General features: G+C 33.2%; 1 protein-coding gene across 2 annotated transcripts; it reads right to left on the reverse strand.

Annotated features, from left to right (window-relative positions):
* Positions 1 to 1430: 1430 nt before the first annotated feature.
* Positions 1431 to 26823, reverse strand: LOC145668585 (cytochrome P450 6k1-like). Of its 2 annotated transcripts, none has more exons than XM_081736596.1 (5): positions 26800 to 26823; positions 9491 to 10437; positions 8668 to 8898; positions 7060 to 7311; positions 1431 to 1726 (listed from the first exon to the last, which is right to left on the reverse strand). In XM_081736596.1, the coding sequence occupies exons 2-5, from the start codon at positions 10383 to 10385 to the stop codon at positions 1557 to 1559; spliced, it is 1548 nt and encodes a 515-aa protein (XP_081592722.1). In that variant the 5' UTR covers positions 10386 to 10437; positions 26800 to 26823; the 3' UTR covers positions 1431 to 1556. The 2 variants fall into 2 exon arrangements, with proteins under 2 accessions (XP_081592722.1, XP_081592721.1); XM_081736595.1 differs by lacking the exon at positions 26800 to 26823 and adding an exon at positions 24539 to 24648.
* Between the last annotated feature and the right edge of the window lie 592 nt (positions 26824 to 27415).

Raw genomic sequence — 27415 nt, forward strand, 5'->3', positions numbered from 1 at the left:
CGCTCCGATATGCTGTTTTCGTCTTTCCTTGTTTTAAGAATTTTATAAAAATAAAATTATATGCATACAACTTGTTCCAGCAATTGTAATTATGCAAGGATGTATTAGTGGAGCGTTGCAAAAAGTGGGGTCGGGAATTCGCACGCTACAGTATATACCTAGATAAATATATGTAATACAACGGAAAGGTATATTTTAAAAAAAATTCTGAGTTGGGGCGGGGGCAAAGCCTCTTCCAGCTCCCTTCACATAACTGCGGAGACGTTCTCCCATGGTTTTGAGTCATTATGTAAATAGAAATACAATTTTTTAATCAACATACCCTCACTGTATTTCAATATTTAGATAGCCGGTATGTCGAGTCAAAATCGTAATAAAACATATCGCCTCTGCTTTTTCTTCACTTCGAACACTGCCTGGGACATCATTCTATGCCTTGGATGGGAAACATTATTGCATCCGCCATACTCGCCGGAAATTGCACCGTCCAATCATCACCTGTTCCATTCCTTGGACAATCACCTTAGAGGACGCTAGTTCAAATCCGTAGTAGAGGTGCAAAATACGAGTACACTTGATATTTTCTGGGCTTCAAGGCCCATCAAATTCTACCGCAATGGAATCCATGGGTTTCCAGAACGTTGGCAGGAGGTCGTCGATGCTGATGCAGACTATTTGTGATCTTTCAGATACGTCTTAGGTGACATATCGATGTTCGAAGGTGATGGGTGAAAAAGTGACAGAAGTTTCTTGGTTACCGTTATATTTTATGAAATTTTATTGTATTGTAAATTTGATTTATTTATATATACGTATAGTTAACTTTTCGCTTATTATAAAGAATGTTTTACTACGCTCTGTGGTGTGTGTAGTGTCAATCAGGGTGGAAATGAAATTTCAGAAGGAAGGGGACGACAATTAAGAGATACAGTCTGATCGGGCTACGTTTCGAAAACACAAGCTCAGGAGGGCGGGGGCAAAGGAAACATTCTTTAGGCAACCGACTAGAGTGATAGCGTTTGATGGAGAACAAGCAACAAACAAAATCAAGATCACCATTTTCATTTTATACTAATAACCATTGATATTGTCTCTAATAACCATATCAAAGTATACTTCAATGCAAGCAGACTAATAGGGCTTTCCATGGAAATTACATTGTACGCATTCCATCATCTTGGTCTCTTGAAACTAATCTAACCCTGTGTTAAAACGCTGAGAATAGTTTAAAGCAGGCAGACCAAAATCGTTTCTCATCAGTTAAGAATGTGATATCACTTGCTAACACCAGCTTAAAAAAAAGTTTGTGAATCTTAGACTTGCTAAACATTTCAGTTGTCTTGAAAAACGGAAACGTGTTAGATACTCAAGAACATTAATTTGCCATAATCTTAAATTTTAGAGATACATGAAACTGAAATTTATTGTAAAAAATACTTCCTTTATTTGTTTTATAAAAAGTATTTTATTTAGATTTACAAAAAAAAAAAAAAAAAAAAATATTACAAAGTTTACGACTAGTTATTTTAAATGTGAATCCGTGATACATAGGCCTACTACTTGGTCAGAGGTTTCAGTGCCAAATACAATCCCTTTTCAGGTGATAATAGAAATGTTTGTTTGTCCAAAGTAATTGGGTTCTGTGTCTTACTGCACATCATAATTTCACATCTTGTCAAAATACTCACAAGTCCTACTTTGGTTTGCATTATCCCAAAACGATTACCTAGTGAAATAAAAGGAAAGCCATTAAATGTATGTAATTATTTGATTCGTATACAGAAATCAATTAAAGAAGTTTAAATTACTGCATAACTTTACAAAGAAACTTCTTTTGAACAAAAATATTGCAATGCATTCATGATTTCTTTTTAAGTAGCTCAAAGACCAGTAAGCTCTGAAAGGGATGAGTCCCTGTTTTGGGGGCAAAAGATAGGATTGGAAAAGGTGAAGTTACAAACTAGTGAATAGTTTGCAGGCTGAATATACATATTTATACACATGTCATTACGATCTCAAAGTTACAATAACAATTTATACACGTTTACTTTTGAGTACATTTTTTAGGTTAACGTAATGAGATGGATGATATTAGTGGAACTCCGAGGACGAGTGGACGAAAGTGGGAGGAAACGGAAGAACTCCGAGAAAATCCACTTATGCGGTGTTTGCTCCCAGAAAGCCCTCTTGTTTTGGGGTGTAATCGAACCAGGCATCAGAGGTGAACATGTAGCAGAGTCATGTTTATTATTATTATTATTATTATTATTATTATTATTATTATTATTATTATTATTATTATTATTATTATTATTATTATTATTATTGTTGTTGTTGTTTAAGAGAGAAAATAGATTCGTATATTTCAATTGTCTTTTCGGAAGTGAAAATTTTAATATAATTAATAATTTTTATTGGATTGATAAATGTGATTGATTGAGTATAGAGGTTCTAATTTACGTTATTCTACTGCTATCTAGTGGGGCCGCGGTGACTCAGTGGTAGAGCGTTCACCTCTGGTGCTTGGGGTCCCGGGTTCGATCCCAGCTGAACTTTGTGGTGGACAAACACCGTGTGCGTGGGTTTTCTCGGGGTTCTCCCGTTTCTTCCCACTTTCTTCATTCCACCATTTCACTCATTACTCATCATCACCGTCTCCTTTAGCCTAACCGGCATAACCGTGGGATGTAAAACTCAAAGATTTAATTTAATTTAATTTAATTTTTCTACTGAGTTGCAGTGTGGTAGAGGTGCCCAAATTTTCTATATGTAACTTAAATATGAATAGTGGTCATGTAATTGAATATAATTATAATAAAACAATGCACCATGTGTATAGATTTTTTTCAGTAAAAAAAAGTAAAATGTATTGAGACTTTACAATTTCAGGTAGTTTATTAGTGGTTTTCCTGAGTTCTACTAAGGTATGACTAGCTCTCAATGTAGAATAATGGTTGATAATATACCTTGTTGTTTTACTGAATAGAATTTCAAATACGTGTATTTGCGTGCTGGCATCGGTATATGTCTAGAATAATAGAGAGGTGGATTTTTTTATATAAAATTTTCAAAACTCTGGAGTCTATTCGTTGTATAATAATAATAATAATAATAATAATAATAATAATAATAATAATAATAATAATAATAATAATAATAATAATAATAATAATAATATAATAATAATAGTAAGACGAATAATAATAATCAAAATCATAAAACATTAAATGAAAGAGTCACATGTTAGCCAGGGATTTCCAAGATAAATTTTTATTATTTTTTTTTTTTTAATTTCAGAAGTAGAAATAAAAATTTCCTATACATGTGTTATCGTATATGTTTACTGCATACGCAATAAATTATATACAGTGGGAATTAAAATATTTATTCAAGGAGTTCACAAATATGTGACAACCGTAGATGTTAGTTGTGCATGTTTGTTTAGTAGTTTCCATGAAGAAATCTGTTTATTTTTAGTGAAGGTTTGACGGAAGTTTACTCACCTTTATTCATTTTTGCAATGTGAAGTAAAAGGTAAAGATAACATTTAAGTAATTTAAGTATTAAAACTAAGAAACACTATATACTATATGAGGTTGACAATAGTGGTGAGCAAATGCAAGACCAAGACCAAGACCTGGGTGGCCTTGGTCTTGGTCTTGCACTGGAACCTTTGGTCTTGGTCTTTCACACCCAGTCTTGGTCTTGCTGCAAGAGTCATGCGTTTAAGAAATCTTATGCTTATTCATCCGTAAATTTTACTCTGGATAAATTCTAGAATACGCCAATAGTAACGGAAATACAATGTATGTTTCTAAATGAAATATAGTTTACCTTCGTGTAAGTATGATGATAGTATAAAACATAGGTGATAACCTTTATTTTTTTCAATGGGTCCCCACACTTTACTACTTATAAGATAAATTACAACGTTTCATAATCTTTTTATATATATTTTTTAACAGATTCAATACTCTACTGGTTCCCAAATTGGGGAGACGCATGAAAGAAAATTAAGACGGCACAGATTACTGAAGTAAAATAAATTGCTAAATTATGTTTACACTCTAAAGGCGTCAGATTTTTTTCAACTAAGATTAGCTAATTTTTGCACTGAACAAACTTCCAATTAAATATTGAGATCTTATTTTACTGATTCCAATATGTACTCTATGGAACAGAAATATGGACATTATGCAAAAGCGTTGAAAAAAATATTGGAGGCTTTCGATAAAAGGAGAGAATTAGCTGGATTTAACGGAAAACGAATGAGAAGGTGTTAGAAATAGTAGCAGTAGGGAAGAAGAGAAGAATTTTAGATGTAATTAAGAGGAGGAAAAGGAACGGGTCTATGAAGAACTTGCTAGAGAATATGGTGCGTGCAAGGAAAGAGAGGGAGGGGGCAAAGGAGACTGTAGTTGAAGTAAGGTATTAAAACAGAAAATTGCTACGTCAAGGCGAAAAGACTAGCTGAGGACCACCGTATATCGAAGCTTCTGAGTTGCAACAAGTGACCTGCCAATAATGGCAGATTAGCTATGATGATATGTTAGCAAAATTGGCCAAAAAAGAGAGAGAAAAATTAAAATAATAACGATTATAATCAAACCTCTTAATATTTTAGTATAACTTGAGTAAAAACTGAAAACGACTCATCTGTCCATGTCTTTTGTGTAAACTCAACTTATACAAATTTTTTGACCTATATTAGAAATACAAAAACACAGCATCAAACTCCAAGTTATTTGAAATAACTGTACAAAATCACTCTCACTTGTGAATATGGATTATTTATTGTTGTATAATGTTATAAAGCTCAATCCTCGTGTGCCATATACCTGAGGATGCTAAAAGAAATATTGATTGATAAACAATTATTCAACGTATAAACACCCGCCCATGAAATCAAACTTGCGGTCACATGCACAAATTTTTGTCAATGTCATGAAAATGTTATTTCGATATTAATTTTTTGAGCACACATTAAAAACTTCTAACGGATGCTTGATCCTTGAAACCAAGGCCATATCCATATAGTCGACACCTATGGTGTACGGAATTACCGATGTTCAATAGTACTACATTTCTCTTTAGTTTTAGAAGAAGAACGCCACTAATATGTTTTGAAATAATGTAATATCTAGTTTTTCGTGCCACGTTATGCAGTGAGACAAAGAGAGATGATGATGATGAGAAATGAATGAAATGGTGGAATGAAGAAAGTAGGAGGAAACGGGAAAACCCCGAGAAAACCTACGCACACAGTCTCTGTCCACCAAAAAACTCATATGGTGCAAGCTGGGATCGAGCCAGGGACCCCAACTGAGCCGGTGCTTGTGCAAGACTCTTGCGAAAGAGTCTTGGTCTTGGTCTTGCACCCCTTGGTCTTGGTCTTGGTCTTGCATGCAAGACTCTTGCTAAAACTGCAAAACCAAGACTCTTTTGCGCTCATAACTAGTTGACAATAAAGATCGCGAACTCATAGTGGTAAAAAGGTTACATCTTCGCCAAAATCACTGAGTCACCTTCAAAATGATCTTCGGAAGTCATGCATCACTGACAATGTTGCGATTTTTTAAACCCATTTTATTCCCTGCTGCCCTCATATTACTTCTGATGTCTCCAATATCATCAAAATACCTTCTTTTTATATTGTGGTAGGAGAAATGTATTACTTTAGGTAGATTTGATGGATAGGGTGGATATTCTAATACGGTTATTGTTCATCCTTGTTTTTCCTCCGTTGTTCTGATTCGAATTACGGCATGCTCGCAACGTTGCATCATTATAAAATAGACATTACTCGGAAATACTCTATCACAAATTAACAATAGGATAGGTGTGACAAAAACATTGATATGTCCAAACCATCAAATAACACTAAAGTTTATGTATAACACTGCAACAAGCATTTTGTTCCCGATCTTTATTGTCAACCTTCACAGATAGCATTATAACCAATAACGCAAAAAGTAAACTTCACAAGTTTTTATAATACATATATATGTTATATTGTTTTATTTTATACAGGCAGGCCAAGAAGGTATCTCAGGTCCGATTTACTACTTATATAAATTGTTCATTGTTAACGTTCTCCGCCAAGTTGTTCTATACTCATTTTTCTGTTCACATTAAATGCGTTCATTATTGTTGTAAGTCAGGATTGTTTCATACGCTGAGGAGAAACGTTTCACATTACATGAAGTGACAGAAGGGTGCTTGACATTTAGTCTATACCTGCAATTCGCAAGAAACAGATCGGTTTTTTGTGATACAAAGAATCATGATTGTGAAAAATTATGAGCTAAGCGGATCGATTAAAGAAATACGACAGTCATTTGCCGATAAAACACCCACGAACAAAACCAGCAACTGAACAATATGTTTAAAGTTTGGTAAAGAAACGACGTGAAACCGAGAGTTAAGACGGTTAGCACGCATGAAGTTATCTATAGCTGAAGCTGCAGATAGAAGCTTAACTCGAGGGTCGGGAAATCAACTCGAGGACTACCACAGAAAACTAAGTGTTTCACGAACAGCATGTCAGCGAGTGTTGAAATCTCTGCACCTGAGGCTGTACCCAATTATACGTATTCAGCAACTAAAAGAGTCCGACAAAGCCCAACGCGTAAGCTGCTGTACCCGGTTGGCGCAGAGGATTTTTGGACTTACTGTTGTACTTTATGACGAACAAAATCAGATTCTGATCTGTCCAGCATTTGAATGGAAAAGTGTAAAGTAATGATTCGCATATCATGAATGAAAGTACAGAATACTATCTGCAGCATTGTCTTGAAAGAACTGTAGAGAATATCAACCAATACGCTGCGAAGAAGTGCATTGAAATGAACACATACCATTTTCAGTTCTGGGCAACTTTTTGTAGAACACGTTGTATTATCATAAAATTAAGCAGTTAATTTAATTCATTTTAAATTTTACTATTATTATTGTAGGTTACTTCTCTATGTGCAATGTAAACGTAAGTATTTCTTAGATTGACAGGAACTAACATTGATATACCAATAAATAAAATAAAGGAGATTTAAAAAAAATTACCAATACAGTTTCTAGGTCCTTCACCAAATGGCATGTATGTGTAGTTAGGACGAGTTCTCTTGTTTTCCTCCGTAAATCTCTCTGGATCAAACTTTTCAGGGTCTGGAAAATACTTGGGGTCGTAATGCATTCCCATAATGGGGAAGAATATTGGGCATCCTTTGCGAATGACAATTTTGTTTCCAGGTATTCTGTAGTCTTTGACACATAAACGATCAAGGAAAGGCAAAGGTGGATACTTTCGGAGAGTCTCTGCAAAAAATAGATGTAAATAATGTTAGCAAAAATATTAACACTATTTTCTCATTACTTTCTGTTCTTCTGTAATAATTTATTATAGGTACACCCTATTTGCACAAAATACTTAAGTTACACGTAAATACGTACCTACAATTGAAACGAGTGAGTTTCGTTTCACACTGTTAAAATACCGTGGATTTCCAAATATTTGGGATTGAATATTGATACTAAAATTGTTAGATCTACCATTTCTTGTTGAAATTGGAAATAACTAGGAGATAGAATCTGTTTTTGGGATTCTGAATCCATATGAAAATTATCTTAAATATTCTCCTACCAATTACCATTCTTTTTTCTAAGGAGATTAAAATTGAGACAGAATGTTGTAGCAGATTTTTACAGCTTCCGGTTTCTCTAAAAAGATCACGGAAAATATTAAAAAACTAATTTTACTACACTGAATTTATATATAGTGTAAATCTCATTAATTCAAACTTGGATAATAATTCTCCATAAAACGGTTTTTTAACAATAATAGTAAAAATTGCAGATATATTAATCTTTTGAACTTTCTGTTTGGATAATTCCAAATAATGAGAATGAAGTTTCAACTGGTTTATTCAATTATCCAGAGCCATCCATAGGGAAAAGTAAGAGAAAAACACAATCCATCCAATGATGAAAAACCAGATGAAGACGAGGTAAGCGATGAACTAAAGAAAGAGCACTGTGCCAAACTCATCTGAAGCTTCCGAAGTGTTTGAAAATTTAAAAATTGTTTATTGAATGACATCTGTATTTGACGCAATAAATGCAATTTAAGACTTGTTGACCGTGTAAAAAACAATCAAATCAAAGCATAGTAGATCATGTAACTTTCCCAAGTGAGAACAGATAATTAAGATTGTTACTTGTTTACGTAGTTTTTTTTTGTGTCAATTTAGTTCTGAAATGAGTTTTCCATGGTACTTGTAGCTTAAATTATGTACTAGTACGGTACGATAGATCATATTAGGAAAACAATACACACATGTACTTAGAAAATGTGGACAAATCAGGGAATTTCGGAAAATGTGCGCGGATGGGAAATTTTTACTCTCGAAACGTGAACATGTACAAAAAAGTACTGACCTGTGATTACAGTAATACTGATTCTTTCATACTCATAAGTATTAATTATCATTGGAACCGCTTTGTTAAATCTTCAACTAGTTGTCTGTTTTAAAATTTCAAAATTACACTTGTGCTAGTTAAAAAGTCAAAATTTTTCTGAAACATAAAAGTATTAATTTTTGCTAATCTCTCAAAGATTTTACATTTAAAAAAATCCATGGCTTAAACTCTGCATATTGTAAATTATATCCTTACCTGAAACAACTAAATCTAAATACTTCATTTCTTGTACAGCTTGGTAAGTTAATTTGTTTCCATTTTCCTCTAAGACGGAGTTTATATCCTCTCTCAGACGTTTCTGTATTTCAGGATTCTTTGACAATTCATAGAGGGCAAAACACATAGTTGTAGCTGAAGTTTCGAAACCAGCCGTGAAGAATGCCAGCGCTTGAGATACCAGATCATCCACTTCTAATTTCATGTTATCTTAAATAAAATAAAATAAAAGTAATAATTGAATACCTTCTAATCATAGTGTGATGACTAAAGGCTTCTCTATCAAGTCTATAATAATTATTTCATTCCTAAAACCACAAATATTTGTCTAATGATAGCCTAGAAGTTGTCATATTTACTTGTGTTACGAATATATTTCAGATGAGCTACGCTCAGTTCCTAAAGCATAGGTGCACTTTGTCTTAAAATCCATTCGACAGAAATTTGAAATATACGTTAAAATTGTAAATATCGAAGTGTAATTACGCCCAACCAAACAACTGTAAAAAATATGGACGCATTCCGAGTAGTAAGGATAAAGTCTCATTTCCTAAAAATGCACTCTAAATAGTCAGAATAATTGTCCATTTGTTTTAAAACTGTATTTTCTAAAGAAAAGAGGAACAACTTTTACAAACAATTTATCTGGACACGAGAACTGGCACCACAAAGTAAATTGATATTATTATTTGAATATCCCAAAGTAATTTCCAAGAGTTCAAATTGCGTGTAAAGTTTGTTCACTTCAACCTTACTACCCGGAAATTATCTTCTACAGTATGTTGAATCTGATAATACTTACCGTACTCAGTTTTAGGCTTTATAGTATCAGTATCAATGATGCTATCATCATCAACACTTCCCTTCTTCTTCAACTGTACAAGAAGATTAATAAAATCAGGCCTTTGGATGTTGTTCTTTTCTCGGTATTCCAGTGTATCAATAAATGTTGAACGTAAAAATGGCTCAACAACAGCAGGCATAAATTTCATACGGAGCATTTTAACAAGATCCGGAAAGAAAAATGAACCACCTTGTGCAAATTGATTTCTAAATGTTGGCTCAAATATTTTTCTTCCAATTTCACGGAATTCTGCATTTGGATTCTTCAAACTGTGACACTGAATTCCAAAAGCACACGTAGCTATTACATCCGTTGTGTACCTAGCAGCTATGTCTTTAATTTCTACAATATCACCATTTTTAGCGTGGTTGAGTACTACCGCTCCCAGCTCTTCTGAGCATTCAGCTACTAATGGAAACATCATCTTCATTTTCCCAGATGTGAAAGTTGGTGTGAGTTTACTTCTGATGTATTTCCACTTGTTACCGCTTGTACTAAAAAGAGTTTTGCCTAGTAATGGATCTACAGTTTCATCTACATGAAAAAATCTGTTAAAGAAATTATCAAAATCTTTTACTAGAATTGATTTTATTAGTTCAGGATCTCTTATTAAAAGAGCTGGTTTCCTGAGGAGGAAAAATCCTGCAAAAGGCTGGCCTTCAAATTTATTGTATAAATCCATTTGGTGAACACCAATGTTTGTTTTTTGAAGTAACACATCCTGTAAACTACCGGTTAAAACGTTTGGTGTGTCGTGAGGAACACCTTGTTTAGCCCAGTAGTCAAAATTCCATGTGAGGTAAATGTAGAGTCCAATGATGACAGTTATCACACCAACAAGAAGTTCTATCATGATAGCTGATTATTATCTGAGTTTGTGCACGGAGTTTGACACCAGCTGAAATCTGAAATAAAAAAAAAAAAACAATGTATTACTGCATGTTCTTTAATAGACAAGAAATTTATTGATAGGTATATTTGAAGAATCATGACCTTTTTGTCTATAGTAATGGTTAACCGCATGCCAGGGTTCTAAGACATTGATAACTTACAGAATGTGCTAAAAAGTGTTTTACGTAGAATCCCATTTGGAGATGAGGTAAAGCATCCTCATAAACATAAATAATATATTATGTGGGAGTTGAATTGAATTTTGACATGAACCAATCAGCTTGTGACGCGCTGTTGCCGAACCTATGCTGCGAAAATTCGCTATAATGAAGAGTGAATATTTGCAACACACTGACAAGGATCTACTCTCACTAAGAACATAGAGCTTGCCGAGAGAATCTAACTATCACATAATATATTATTGACAACTTGACTGGAAACGGATTAGTCGACGTGAGAGCAGTACCCAACGTCAAACGACAATTCGGCTGCCACACACAATAGTAATCACTCTTTTGCTTTCCATAATTTGATATTTGAAATTGAAGTCTATTGTCAAAGAAAATTATAGATGACCGTCTGACGTTTTAAAGTGATGATAATAATGGTATTTGATTCAACAAATAATTTATTTAATCCTAAGCCCAAATAGGACTCGTAGCACCTTATTAATGCAACTGGACGGAGCCCAAGTGTAGGTTGGGGGTTCTCTCGGATACCTTTCGCGGATAATACCCGGTTCTCGGTTATATGGAAAACTTCTTCGGATTCACGTCTATAAGGAAACATTTGTTTGACCTCTAGCGATGACATTGTGAAGATCTTGTTTCGCTGAAATCTCTCCGACTAACATAGTTGAATGTTTTACTTTAAGATAATTTTACTCTTTTCTGTAGTGATGCATAAAGGAATATAAATGAATGCAGAACGAATAGCCTAAATTCTAATAATTTCACCCATTGATAACAATAACAAGCGGACTTTGTGTTTTTCTACATTGTATACAAAAAAATCATGTAAGTGAAAGAGCATTATTTGTTTGAAGTACATGTAATATTGTAGCAGTTCCACTCAACAATGTCAATATAAGTTGTATTCATCTTAAAATAAAACGTTTAACCCTAGAGTAGGCGCGTGGGTGACAGGTGTCACCCAGTGATATTTATCTCAAATTTGGAACAATGTGCGTTGGTATTAGGAGTCGTGCCTTTCAGTAGCTGAACGTTAGTTGTTAATGTTTGTTATGGTGGCAGTAGTACACTTCTGTTTACCGTGTACAGTTTGTAAGAAATAAGTTCTCTCTGCAGCAGCGTGTTTGGTGACAATTGTCAACCACGCGCCTATATACGTAACAAGTAAAATGTCAAAACGCCGGACGACAGATATGACAAAATATAAGAATATGGTTCTGCGGTGGCTTAAGGAGGAAGAGGAGGATTTGGAGGTGTCTTCTGATGAAAGTGATTATGAAATTTATTACGTGAGTGCAAGTGACTACAACACTGAGTCGGAACAAGATGGTCCATTGTGTAATATTTTGATTTAAAAATATATGCAATTAATGCACTTTGTATCCTGAAATTTAATACCAGTTCACCTCAATTGTCACGAAGGAGTTCTTTTTGGAGGATATTGGCTGGGAAATGATTAAATCTCAGATACAACGAATATGCTGTATTCCTCAAATTACACTTGAAATGAGGAAAAATGGCGATTGCGACTGTTATTTGGTGTTGAGGAAGAAGAAATGGTGAATGTTAAGAAGACATCATACTCCAGATGATGTTGAAATGCTTGTGGAGGCGGAAGAGACAAAACTAAAAAGAAGGGGTGCTTGAAATGTAAGAGATAGGTGATTGGAGGATATCTCAAAGACATTTGTGTAACATGCGTGGAAGCAGTCTAGTAGTCATGAAACAAAAGTCTGTTATATTGAGTACAACACTGTGTACAAGCAAAACTATAACCTGTGATTAACATTTTATCAAATAAACGAAAGAGTCGTCATTTAAAGATAATTTTACTTATTCTAGTTACATTTTAATAGGTGGGTGACACCTGTCACCCACGCGCCTAATGGCACAACTCAAACCTACGCGCCTAACGCAGGGTTAAAGATTTATCCACCATGTTACACATATCTCCCTCTTTTTTCGTGCGTACTTGATATAGATGTTTTACAAATATACTGAATTAACACGAAACTGAAATTTTCATATCTATATAAGCCTAGAAGCGAAAGCGAATACGGATATTATTGTACAGTATATTATTGTAGAAATTGAATATATTAATGGGACGTTTAATCGACTGCAAAAAAGGTGCTCTTCTCTATTACCGTTTTTACTCTATAATAACCACCGTTGAAACAAAAAAGTGGTTTTGCCACTCTCAGGTTTAGTAGAGACTTAATAATCGAGTTAAAATGTATTCTTGGGACGATTAAACCAATTGGAGAAAACTGTTTCTCTCTCTCTCTCTCTCTGTTGCTGTTTCTGCTCTATAGAGATCAATTTAAAAACCGGAAATGGTTTATGTCTATCACTTCCGGTTTCAATATCACCTCCAAGAACGAACTCTATTCTAAGTTTTGATTTTCTACATCCTGGCCAAAATTCATGGTGATCCATCAAGTGGTTGTTAAGAGTTTTTGTCTCCTGGACGGACGGACACTTGGGCAGATAAAATATATAAAGGGGTTTTGGTAAACCAAATTTCGTAACAATTAACTTCCGACAGAAGAACGATAGGCTTTATATTTTGCTTTGAAAATTGCTTTTAAAACGTTACAAAATAATTGAAATATACGAAAGATAATGAAACAAGATTATACAGCATCATATTGATTTTTCCTATTTATATTTTTCAATAGTATATATATATATTAAACAATTTATCTTTTAATACAAATAGACAAATATATCTTTGCATGTGAAATATCTGAAATCAAATTGACAATTAAGCTGTGGTAGAGCGTTCACCTCTGGTGCATGGGCTAATTGTTCGATCCCAGCTCGCGCCAAATGAGCTTTCTGTTGGACAAATACCGTGTTCGTGGATTCTTTCGGGGCTCTTCCGTTTTCGCCCACTTTCTTAATTCCACCATTTTATTCATTTCTCCTCATCGCTGTCTCCTTTAGCCTAGCCGGCATACACGTGGAACGTAAAATTTAAAGATTTATTTTCAAATTGACAATAACATTGAAACCGGAAAAATGCGAACCAAACAGGTACTTTCTCTATATCTATGTGGACGGTACTGGTTACTCTCAAAATGCTGACATGTCCGCATAAATGCTGACGTGTGGTAACCGTAACTCAACCGTCAAAACAGATTCTTCTTGCCTAAATCATATGAATGCAAACTAACTAACGACTGTAAACAAACTTTCTATAGCCGTAGCTTGGTACAGGATCTTTCTAAATAATAATGTTTGGTCTGAAAGAATGACAAGAGAAACTTCTAGAAAAAAAAATGGTTGCTAAAATTTTAAATACTTTACACTCAAATATTTCTATAAATATATTCTTCTAATATTTGGTATTCGAATACTTGAATAAAAGTATTCCAATAAATGTTTGAAGGAAACGAGTGAACACCAAGAAAACTCGCGGACGGCGCAGTACAAACTTACATTGCGTGAGATCGCAATGCTTTATCAGTGAGCATAAGCGCTTTATCAGGTAGCCATCATACTACCAAGTAATTATTCGTATATCGCATACCTGCTCAAAGAAATTGCTCGACTTACAAATAATTCTTAGAATAATGTTTGAATAATAAATATTTGAGTGGTATGATAAGTTATTTTTGAGTAATACATATTGTATTTATAAAAGACAAACATGTTAGTATGTTACGGTAATTCCTAATAATTAACATTATCGCTAATAGATGTCGCTAGCTGCGCTATCTGACACCAATATTATATATATATATATATATATGTATATATATATATATATATATATATATATATATATATATATATATATATATATCGATTGTGTGAAAGCAATTTGCAGATTTAGTTGCAACTGATAAACTGCACTCTTTCAATTTAAAAATTATAATTTCAGACAAAACTGTAACCATATTGATAGATATTAAGAATACCTTAAGTCGTGACCAAAATATCTAAATTATCCTCTTCCTTTCTTCCAGAAACTTCCAAGCATTTTTTTCCTATATATAACTTTTATTCAGGTATATCAAAACGTATATCAGAATTTAGCATATCTAAACATAATGGGCCTTATGCAGAGTCGTTTTAATGTCTGATTAACACCATACTACGAGGTTGACTAATGGATGGTTATCAAAATTGTATTCAGAGTCTTTGTTTAGGACGTAGTATTGGACGAAGTTAATCACATGTGACTAATTAATCTAGCGCAGAGGCTAATCTCTTACCCATGGTTTAGCGTGCGACACAACATTTCGTATTTCGTATTTAATTTGTTTTCATTTTTACAGACTACGCATGCGCTCATCTACCTTTCCGTAATTGCCATATTTATTTTTCTCACCCGATGCATTGTGGTTATATAAGTTAACCACAACCAAATCAACTTTTTAGTTGTACTCAAATAGATTGTGAATACCAAAATGTGCACCTTCCTTAGTAAAGATCTAGTATGCCACTAACTAGTCTGGGACTAGCCCTCGATTAACGAATTCTCTCTGAATACAGCACAATATGTATAAAACAACTACAAAACTTAATATAGGGTGAACCATTATAAAACATCAAAAAATGATCACCATATTAAACTTCATTCGTTTCAAAGATTACAACCAATGGTCGAAGTGAGACGGTATGCGGTGGTATGCCATACCACCTCCGGTTTTTCAGTAATGAAGACATACCGTCTCTGGTTTTTCAGTGATCAAGACAATATCTAAATAGCCGGTATGTTGAGTCAAAATCATAATAAAACATACCGCCTCTGCTTTTTTTTTTCACTTCGAACACTGATTACAACAGAATATCGAACACAACTGACACAACAATTTGACCGACAATTTAGCTCACTTACAGTTAACTTTCCCAACACATATATATATGTATGCATTGATATATAATTGTATATTGCCACAGTAATATGTTTGTGACGATTTAATTGGAACTTAAATTGTAATTTTTCAATTTAATTTGAAAGTGGATAGTGATAATATGTGATTTGCTGTTTATTATTAAGACAAGGGCGGTTAACCCTTTTTTAGGTTTGAGCATATTTGTGTAACAGTAAATTTGTTGATAGGGAAACATTAAAGCTCCTAATTAAGCAGGGTATTACAAAAAATTTGTCACAATATTTTGGGAATAGATTTCTCATGTCAAAATAAGAAAAAAAGTTCATATGGACCTGTGGTCGGAAGTGCATTGTTTCGTAATTATAGGATGCCGAAAACGTGAAAAAAATTGAACTTTAAAGGTCCACAGTTACACTACTGTAGAACCGATCGTAGTCGGGTCAAGACCACTGAGGAACTAGTATGTGAACTATCCTAATATTCATCTTTCAGAACCTCCGGTACTTGCACAATCATTTTTAGAGAGGCTGTTTGGGAGTACTTGATTACTCTCCACCTATCTCTCTAAAAATTGGTGTGTAAGTACTGGAGCATTCTTAAACATGGATATTTGGATAATTCACATACAAGTTCCTCAGTGATGTCTTGACCCGACTACGATAGATCCCATAGTAGTGGAGCCATGAACTTTTAAAATTCACTTGTATCACGTTTTCGGCACTCTATAGCTCCGAAACTATCCACTTTTGAGCACAGGACCATATGAACTTCTTTCTTATTTTGATACTAGAAATCTGTTCCTAAATACTGTGACACATTTTTGTACCACCCTGTAGTATACAACGAGCTGCAGGGTTGGGGAAAAGCAACTTGTTCAAATGGTTTTAACATATCTACATTTAAAGTATTATTTCTATTGAAAAATAGATACACTGTTCACTTTGTATAGTTATCTGCAGATCATAATTTTAATTCATTTAATTGAATGTTGGACTTATCAAATTATTAGAATTGCTTGCAAGAACAAATGATAAAAATAATTAAGTTCATTAATTCACTTTAAAATTGGAGAGGCTGACGTGAATAGGCTGATAACCTCAGTAGATGATAACCTATTACTTGCCCTTGTAGTCATATCCAATATGATATAATACTGTTATTTTTAATTTCTAATTATAGCAAACATAATTCCCGAGAAACGTACCCCAATAGCCTTAATGTATTTTTCTAATGCTGTATGCCTTGCATAATTTTCAAGATATTAGTGTAATTTAAAGTTTAAATCACTATTTACAAATATTGTTGAATGTATAAATTATTACCGAAAAAAACGGGCATTCAACATGACTACCTCGTAAGAATGGCTAAAAGGGTTGTGAAGTTACGAATTCATGTTATGCTTAAGAGTCTCTATTACTGCGAAATTAAAATACCGCTAATTTTACAGTAATTATGTGATATCTTCAAATAGATAAAAAATAATCGAAAAGTGGATCAAGACCTCCCTAGACGATGTTATTTTGCATGAGTTACCGTTATCACGAGTCACCTAGTAGCTTTTCGTTTGCTGTTATTTAGAAACGCGAAAATAAGTGCCGATGATCTAAATGGCTGGAAATCGAAAGCAGATAAATGAGTCGTGATAACGGTATCTCACGCAAAATAATACTGTCTAGGGAGGTCTTGTTCCACATTTCGATTATCTTTTATCTATTTGAAGATATCACATAATTACTGTAAATTTAGCGGTATTTTAATTTCGCAGTGATAAGGCCTCTTAAAGAACAAATATAGTCGGGATAATTATTTAGTGTCACATGTATAATGGATATGTATGTAAGTTTTTTTTTTTTAAAAAAAAGAAAAAAGAAAAGCGGTATCTTGTCCCAGTTTGCTGTAAAACTATCAAATGCGATGCAAATGACTAAATGTTGATTTGGAATTTAAAAGTTCTTCAGTACTGAAGCTATATGGGACGTGGACGTACAACTTAACGTGGGATTCGAATCAAATGAACTCTCACTGGGAATCGAGCCTTGTCTCCCGCACCGAATGCACGTATGCGAACCATATAGTCATAATGGAGAACTAGTTTAAAGTCCCACGATTATGTTCCGAAGCTAAGGGAGACGGTGGTGATAAGATGAATGATAATTATGGAATGAGTAAAGTGCGAAAAAAACTAAAGAACCCTGAGAAAACTCATACAGACGATATTTGTCCACCACAAAGCTCCCTTGGCGCAAGCTGGAATCGAACCAAGGACCCCGCACACTAAGAGGTGAGCGATCAAGTACTGAGATACCGCAGCCTTCATTAAGTATACACTAATAAGTGATATGAGCTCCAAATGGTGGACGCGACACACCAATGTTGTTCACCACTCATTGTTACGAATCTGTTGGTAACTGGATCCCAGTTTCAATTCATGGGAGAACATTCTGAAATTATCTCATTGGTTAAATTACGTTTACCGCAGTCATTTCCAAACTGGCCATTGTATGAGGTAGAAAGGGCGTTTAAAATTAGTGCCAGGTCAGGGAAAACAGATCGAGCAAAAGAGGGGAGCAGACATGGCGCGAGAATGGAATAAAACAATTTTTTTACAGTGCGTGATTATTCATGATTTTACGATTAGTGTATCTTAGAAAAATATCGACTACGTCTTGTTTATCTGTTTGTTTATGACTGTCTTTCAGCAACGTCAGTTTTCAATTTCCTCCCTCTTCTCTCTGTGTAGTTCATTTAGAATGTGAGTACTAAACGGTGACGTCAAAGAGCATTCAGTTCTAAATGACTGTTAAACTTCTACCGTTGATAAACAGTCAATGAAACTTATCAAGGCCAGCAATTAAAAATTACCAGATAGTAATGTTGATATTAATAATAAAGCAATTGATAGGCCTATCATGTTTGACCGACGTATATGCTACTTCTTCACGGAGTTGGTAGGATCACGCTAATGAGCTTTACAAGATTGTAATGTTCGTTCGTCCGTTAGTCCGCACCTCTCCTCTTGAACGAAAGCGATTTTTTTTTTTAGCTCTGTAGTTTTGCAATATATGGCTAGAGCACTTTTCTCGTCCGAGTTCGTTAATGCAGTCACATTAACGTCTTTACAGGTGGCGTTGATTTTAACGCTGGCTATCCATATCCCATATTCCATATGGGAATATATGCTGAAATGGGAATATTTTTGAGGTTGAAAGGTAAAATATGTTTTTGAGGTTAACAGATATTTTGGTTAAGCATCAAAAATATTCGTGAGATTAAAAACATACATACTTGGGATATGATTGTGTTTATATAGGGGTAAAATTGGAACTGAAAAGGTGGCGGAACGGTAGGTAGCGGCATGACGCCACGCCGTTCTCCCCGCCTATCTTTGCCCATAGTAATTTTTTAGGAACTGGGGGACGCCGTACATAGTTTTTCGAGGTGGGAGACGGCGTCCCCCCGCGTTCCTCCACCCTTTTATCTTATACACTTGATCAATTTTTGTATTTATAGACATTTCATGTACGTACTGTAAGGAAAATATCTTTTCGACGAGAAAAAAAATGTTATTTGAAAATCAGTCTAAAATTTGATTTCCTTTTATGTAGTGTGAATCTTAAAGTTATCTTATAAGACGGCATATTATATAAGAACAAATCTATTTAGTAGTGTACATCATATCATCATAACATGTAGACATTTATGTATGCATAAATCCTATATATACATTTACTTTCAAAACATATTTTTATGTAATATGTGAGAGTAAAGAGTTTTAACTCAAAGCATGCTTAATCGTGGAACCATTCTCAAATTTTCCTACATAGCACACATCATGTTTACGAAACGACCTATGAACGTTACAGAGATCTCATACCAGTCCCGGAACATATTTAATCTCCCAGTAGAAACATCAAGGATAATGTAAATATGTACTGGATTTTCTTTGGATTTGAATAGGATTTGCTTGTCACGGAAAGGTTATACTGCCATGAAAAAATACATTTTCGGTTTTATTTTGTAAAAGTATATTACTTTTTAAGAAGTTTGATTACCAAAACTCCATTATATATTTACACTGTCTGTCTGTCCGTCCGTCCGTCTGTTCGGGAGATAAGAAATCTTAAGAACTACTTAATTGTTCACCACCAATTTTGGCCATCCTGTAAAGGGTCAAGTGTTAGAAGTCAAGTGTGATGATGGAGGTGATATTTGAAACCCAAAATAGTAGAAATTAACCATTTCTGGTTTTAATGCTGATCATGATCATTATAGAGCAAAATCCTTTGAAAATATATAGCGAGCTGCATTTTACTGCATTGATGAAGCGTTCCGAGATTATGTTCCCTCTCTACTAAAACCGTAACCGGTAGGAATCTTAGGAATCTACTACTAGTTCCGGTTGAGGAAATATCACGCCACACAAACCAATCTTCTTCAAGTAATATACACGTGACACTTCTCTTTGTTCATTGCATAGTTTTGTTATTTTTACTAAATTTGTTGTTCCACACTGACCCCAACAATATCCAACACTATTTCCGTAGGAAGTCTTGTTTCTGGGACAAAAACAAATATCTGGAATTCTGAAGGATATATATAGGACAATCATTGGCAAAAATGTGACGTCTCGTAGATATGCTGTACAAATTTTCCTTTCATTTTTACTTTAACTGTTAGGTTATGGTTGCCGAGTACTTGAAGAATCATAATTTGTACGCAAGCTTGTATAATTCAATTTCAGACCAAGTTATCATGCTCGCAAACCTTGCGTAGTGACTTTACAATTTTAAAATGCATTGAACCGCTTGTTTCGAATTGTCTTGTGAGCAGTTTTTATGTGTGATCTTAATGTAAATGAATGATTATTATAGAATTAAACAACAATGTTTGGGTTTATGTCTTTAGGTACAGCTTGAAAAGTTTATAAAAATTGTATCACTGTCTTAAAAGAAGTCAGATTGATTATGCAGATTACAGCTTTTACGTTTCTCTTGCTTTTTTTAAAAAAGTTTCATCTAATACTAATCAAAGGTAATTATTAAATAAGCCTGTACGTAACATTTTACAACGAGAATTATCACAATGACATCATGACAAGAGCTCTGCTTTCGGTGCATGACCTCTGAAGTTCAAATCCCGCTGGAAGTTCAACGTCCTAGCCTTAAACCAGAATGAATAGTGAACTGAAGTTACGAGTTCAATATCCTACGATTATGCACTGAAACTACGGAAGACTGTGATATTGATAATGAATGAAAATGTGAAATGAAGAAAGTGGGATTCAATGGAAGAACTCTAAGAAAACCCACACATATGGTCTTTGTCCACCACAGACCGCACTTGCCAGAAGCTGGGACGGAATCAGAGTTAAAAACAAGAAGGCTGTTATAAATATGAAAAACGAAGATCAAAAATACTTTGTGTATTTAGTATTGAGAGCTTTATATCCTGTAAAATTCCTGTAAAATGAGTACTAACAAATGAAAAACGACTATAAAATTTAGAATCAAAATTAAATAGTATTTAATTTGTTGCAAAATTATGTGTCATTCCAAAAATGCAAGGAATATTTGATATAGCTATTAATCTGTATGCATATGACGAAGATTATAAATTTATATTTTGTATCATATGCATGTTAATATATTATAAAAATAAATTAATAAATCAAATTATTGCTGAATTAGAAGTTTGTTCAGATTAGTATTCTTTCAATTAAGTAAGCATTGAGGAAAAAGTAGGTATATGGGAGATATTTGTTATACATTTACTCATAAAATGGATTAGATAAACATGGGCAAGATTGTTCATTGAATGAGTCAGTAAAATTTGAAATACCAGGAGAAAATACGGATGTTAGTTAAATTTAGGAACTATCAATATATGATTAAAATGCCATTTGTAATTTATGCTGATTTTGAATGTTTATTACACAAGGTTAGAAGATGTATGGAGTGTTATCCAGAAAACGAGTCATGTACGAAAAAATATCAAAGCACAAACAGTTTGGATTCTGTTATTATATTTAAAAATCAATTGAATTAAAACCTTTCACATGTAGAGTTAAAAATGCAAGGTAAGAAATTCATAAGAATGTTAAAGTATATAAGGAAAATAATACGTTAACTTTAACACAAAAACAAAAGGAACAGTACAATGAATCTAGATGTTGTTCTTATTGTAATGAAAAATATACTGAAAGAAATCATAAGCTTTAAAATCATGATCACATAGCAGAAGAGCTTGTTGCTTCTCTTTATAATAATTGTAATTTAAAAATTAAATTTCCAAAGTTTGTACCAGTCATAATACATAACTTGAAAGGATATGACTCATACTTCTTTATAAAAGAGTTTGGAACTAGCAAAGAAAGAATAGATTTAATACCTAGGAGTGAAGAGCAGTGTATATTATTCAGTAAAGATCTAGAAACTTAAAATTGAAACTTATAGATTCATCTAGATTTTTGGTTTCTAATTTATATATATTATCATCAAACTTTACAGAACAAATAGTTCATACACAACACTTCTACCCTGATCAAGAACAACTTAAACCCATGGTAAAAGGTATGGATAAATATATTTCCTTATGTACTTAAATAAGAAAAGATATTTATCCATACTATTATATTGATGATTGGAATAAGTTTAAGAAATAATTACCACTAAAAGAAGAATTCTTCAACAACCTTAATGACAAATTAGTGATAAAGAAATGTAAACGATTTTGGATAAACTTAACTTAAAAATCTTGGACAATATCATGACTTGGTATTTAAAAACAGATCTGTTATTACTAGCAGATGTGTTTGAAAATTTTAGAACCACATGTATGCCTGTGTATGGACTTGATTATAGTTAAGATATGACCGATCAAGTTTTAGCTTGGCATGCAATGTTAAAAATGACAAATATACAATTAGATCTGTTAAATGATTTTAGTGTGGTATTAATAATCTTAATTGAGAAAGATATAAGAGGAGGAATTAGTCAATGCTCAAAAAGATGTGTAAAAGCAAATAATGAATACATGGAATATAATAAGGAAAATAAAATGCTTATCTAATGTACTTAGATGCGAATAATCTATATAAATGGGAGATGAGTCAATATTTACCTCATAAAGGATTTAAATGGTAAAATAAAAAAGAAATAGAAGCAATAAATTTCACAAACATATCTGATAATTACGATATAGGTTATAAATTAGAGGTTATATATTAGAAGTAATTTCGAGAATTCAAAAACTCCATGACCATCACAAACACTATCCTTTAGGTCCTTAAAATGTGTGTCTACTTGGCTCAAAACAATCTAAGCTATTTACAACTCTATATTAAGATAAAGAGAAATATGTGATTCAGTATTGAAACTTAAAACAATGTCTGGCACTTGTATTAAAATTAAAGAAAATACATCTAGTAATAGACTCTAAACAGCCCGATTGGTTAAAGAATTATATCAATCTAAACACAGATGATAACAAAAGTAACAAATGATTTTGAGAAAGACTTCTATAAGTTAACGAACAATTCAATGTTTTGTAAGATAATGGAAAATACTAGGAAAATACTCATAAGTAATGAAAATAAACATGAGAAGCTTGTAACAAACTTAGACTATGAAAGCACAATAATAGGTAGAGAATTCTTTGTAACCGTAGATATGAACAAGATCAAAATATTATTTAATAAACCAATATATGTGAGTACGTCGATTTTTAGATTTGTCAAAATATTTAATGTATATTATATTTATCATATTCAAATGAAAAGTGTATAAGATGATATGATAGTTTTTATTAATTTTTGCGATACAAGTGACTATTATCAAAATAATAGATACGAATTACCTCAAATAAATAAATAAAAAAATACTTGATGAAATGAAAGATGGAGTTAAAGGAATTATAAAAGTATTTGTCGGGTTAAGATAAAAATGTACTCAATTAAAGCTTCAGAAATCGATCCTACAGATAAAGACTTTAAAATTAAGTCTATAAAGAAAAATGTAAAAAGTGAAGTATGTTAAGAAAAATGTTAAAAGAATTCACATTTAATGAATATAAAGACTCTTTCTTCAATCAAAAGGAACATTATAAGAAGGTGAATTTAATTAGAAGTTACACACTTGAATTATATAGTGTAAATAGAAGTGAATAAACTCCTGTAATTTGTACAGAAATATAGATGACAAGAGATGTATTTTGAAAGATAGTATAAATGTCTGTCATGGGGTCATTGTAAGATAAAAGAAAAAAATATAGTATGTAATTATTTATAGTGTAATAGTTTTAGGTATAATTTCATGATTATATGTCATAAAGTTCTGTGTGATGTGCAATACATAAAATCAACTGTTCCAAATAACAAGATTAAATATTTTTTATGTAGAAAATTAATGAGAAAATCTTCTAATTATTCATAATTTAACCTAATTTTAAATAGGCAATTTGACCTAGTATTTTTCGTAAAAATATGTTCATGTAGTTTATATATATATATATATAAAGTCACTTAAAAAGTGGGGTTTGCAGAAGTTGTTCCAGGATCATCAAGTTCTGTCTACTGTGGTGCCATCTATTCTCGATGTTATATTTCGACGCACACGGTCATCAGCGCTTGAAGGGGAATAGGGACAGTCCCCCGGCTCACGAAAATGTATATAACAACAACTGAAATTTCTTAAGATTTTTTTACTACAAATAAAAAATTCCAAACGTAATATGGCAACCGGGAAGAGGCTCTCCTAGAAAATTTTCTTCAGGCAGCCATGCACATGATGAATTTCAACACATAAAGACCATGTCAGAAATTTGACTTGACCTTTACAATTGTAAAAGTTGACTCTAAAATCCTATGGATTTGAAGTAATACAAGGTATGGTGTCAAAAACTAACATAGCTATTGTAACATAATGCTATTGAGCTATTTTATCTTTTACTGCCGAGAATCGAACAGAAGATCACGCACCAAAAACGCACACTACTATTGTTCAGGCACAAAATAGGACCCGAAATATGTTTCATATTAAAAAGTATGTATGTACGTAACTATAACGGATACTGCGTGTTACCTTTATATCCACTGAGACGGTGTAGCTAGCAGGTCGAGTTAATCACAACTGTATTCGTGTTTTAAATGTAACTGTATTTACTTGTTCTATTTGAAATATCACGATTTTTGTTATATTCTTGGTGATTTTCCAATTTCTTAGAACTTGGAAAATAAATGTAACATTACTATTTTGTTTTTATTATCGAAAGAACTTAATATCAACATTTTTCTGAAGGATGTTTAGAAGTTACGTAATAAGTTTTGCTATCTTTATCTAATGTTTTAAATTCCTATTAAACGATAATGTTTAAAATCACGTGTTGCAGTCAATTCACATGTAACTTTATTTACTTATTAATTTTAGAAAAGAAGATGTAACATAGATAAAATGTGATAATATTTTGAGTGACTATTTGAAGGGTTTGGGTACAAAACTTGTAGGCCGAAACATCGCAGACAGAAATTTAAGCCATTAAGGTATTACAGTAAAATCTTTTCTGGCAAGAATCTCGCTGACCAAAACGTAACAAACGAAAATCTTACCTGGCAGAACTCAGCCACAAGATCTAGGAGGCAGAATCTCGGCACAACGACCCTTCAGTTTAGAATGTTCAAATACAGGGGTACAACAAGTGATATCTCCACCTTCGTTCGCATGTTATGTTAAAAATATGAGGCGTAGAATATTGACATGTATAACATGAAAACAAAACGTCACTAAGTTTCAGCAACTACTGCTACAAGTACTCGATATGCTTTTCTGGAGACACACAGTACACTTTAACATGCTAGTTCAATTCCATTAACACACTTTGGAGCATATTCTGGTCAACTCTAAGTACAGTCGCTCGGAATTGACTGTGAGATCATCAAGATTAGATGCCAAAGTTGATAGATTAACTTTCTCTTTCACGATATCTCAAAGAAAAAATACAATGGTCAGATCAGGCAACCGGGTAGACCATCTAATTGGACACGGATTATCAGAAACAGATGGAAGACCGATGTATTTCTTCTTATGCCGTGAATTATTACCGTGAATTTACGTGCGTAAACATAAAAGTCATTACGCTAATCTTAGAAATACATCCAGTTCTCTAAATTGGTAATACTAATAACGTATTCTCACTTAACTTGTTGCTTTCTTATGAAATTGTGCAGAGTAATATCTTTGGATAGTGATTATTGATCTTGTTGCATTAACTCAATGACTCAAAATACACTCTTCTTTCCTATTGCCGCCATTTCTCACTAGTATCACCCTGGTTGTCAAATTGTACCAAAACCTTCCATGATACTTGAAACGAAACTTAGTGTGTTTCGTTTTATGCTACATGTTTCAATACTATATGCCTTATGTTTTAACACAACATGCGAACGAAATCAGAGAGATCACTAATGCTAGCTGTGTATATTGCTTGTATGCATATACATAATTCAAAACGCTTAAGTACATTTAAAATAATATAGTAGCATAATTTTCAGTCTTAATTATTTTTAATACTGGATAATAAAAATAATAAAGAAACAACGTGATAAGATACTTCAGTAATGTCATAAAGAGAGAGAGAGAAAAAAATAAATTTAACAGGCTACTTCCATGAATAGATGAAAATATCATTAACTTCAAGTAAATAATTTGCAGTTCCCGCTTACCAAATATTTTAACTGAAGTAGATTTGATAGGTAGGATTCTCTCTAATTTGGGTTTATCTGACGGTTATGTATGTATTCATTTTGAAACCCGAGTTCCTTCGTGGCTAAGCGGTTAGCGTACGCGCCTTTAGCGTGGGAGACCCGGGTTCGATTCCCGGTGGGAGCTCATGTGGTTCGGATTCCACGTTAATCAGTAGGTCCACGTCTCATATAGCCTCGCTGCTGAACGGGACGTTGAACTCAAAATCAACTCAACTCATTTTGAAACCTTTAAAATTTTTAGTATTCTAATGTGTAAAGCAAACACTTCTGGACTCGTGTTAGTTAAGTACTCCCTTCTTCTTATTTTGACCACAGAAAACTCATCCTTAAATTTTTACAGTTATTTACAGTGTGACTAGGTCAATCGTGACAAAAAAAAAAAGTTGAAGTGACAAAACTATTCTAAAATATAGTGGGGGGAGGGAATTCTGCTGCAGTATTGTTTTAATTCCTTCCGAATTATTTAAGCTTTGAAGGCTAAGTTCGTCAATTTAACTTTAGACAAACTATATAACGAATTATATTTATTCCAAGTAAGCAAATTTTAAAAGAGAACTACAAAATACGTAAATATTGTTTTACCTGTTGTTTCGAATCTCCTACTGCGACTTACCTTCAACAGCAACAGTGTTTATATTCATCACGGATATGATTATGCATTTATTTGGTTTTTTCTTATCTTTGCCTTTTCTTGGGAGGTTTAAAAAAAATGCAAATTCATGGTTTATGAAATAAATAATGGATTTTTCCCTTCAAGGACACGTGTAGAAGAACATCAATATTTTGGACACGATGTTATGTTCAGCATTATGGTAATGCTTTCTGCTAAATTCTGAGCAGCGTTGCCAGGCTCACGGCTCGGGATTATTCCAAAACCTGATCGAAATTATGCTAGATTCGGTCAAATTATGCTAGATTCTCATAATTACTAATTCAGGAGTTTTAAAAGAAAAAAAAACGAAGTTGAGATACAATAACGTAACTTAAAATACGCAGAGCGCAAGAATGCGTGGATAGAACTCAATACTGCACGCACCGAAGCTTTAACTCAACTAAACTAGTGCAGTCGTTGTCAGACTCAATGGCGCATATATCGTATGGCGTATCGTATAAATGAATGCAAAGTGTTTGTTTACATATTTTGAAAGAAAATTACCTCGCAGCATAAGCGAAGTTGGGAATTGTCTGCTAGGGGGTG

The sequence above is a fragment of the Thermobia domestica genome, chromosome 13 (assembly GCF_964235325.1).
Source record: "Thermobia domestica chromosome 13, izTheDome1.hap1.1, whole genome shotgun sequence".
Lineage (NCBI taxonomy): Eukaryota > Metazoa > Arthropoda > Insecta > Zygentoma > Lepismatidae > Thermobia > Thermobia domestica.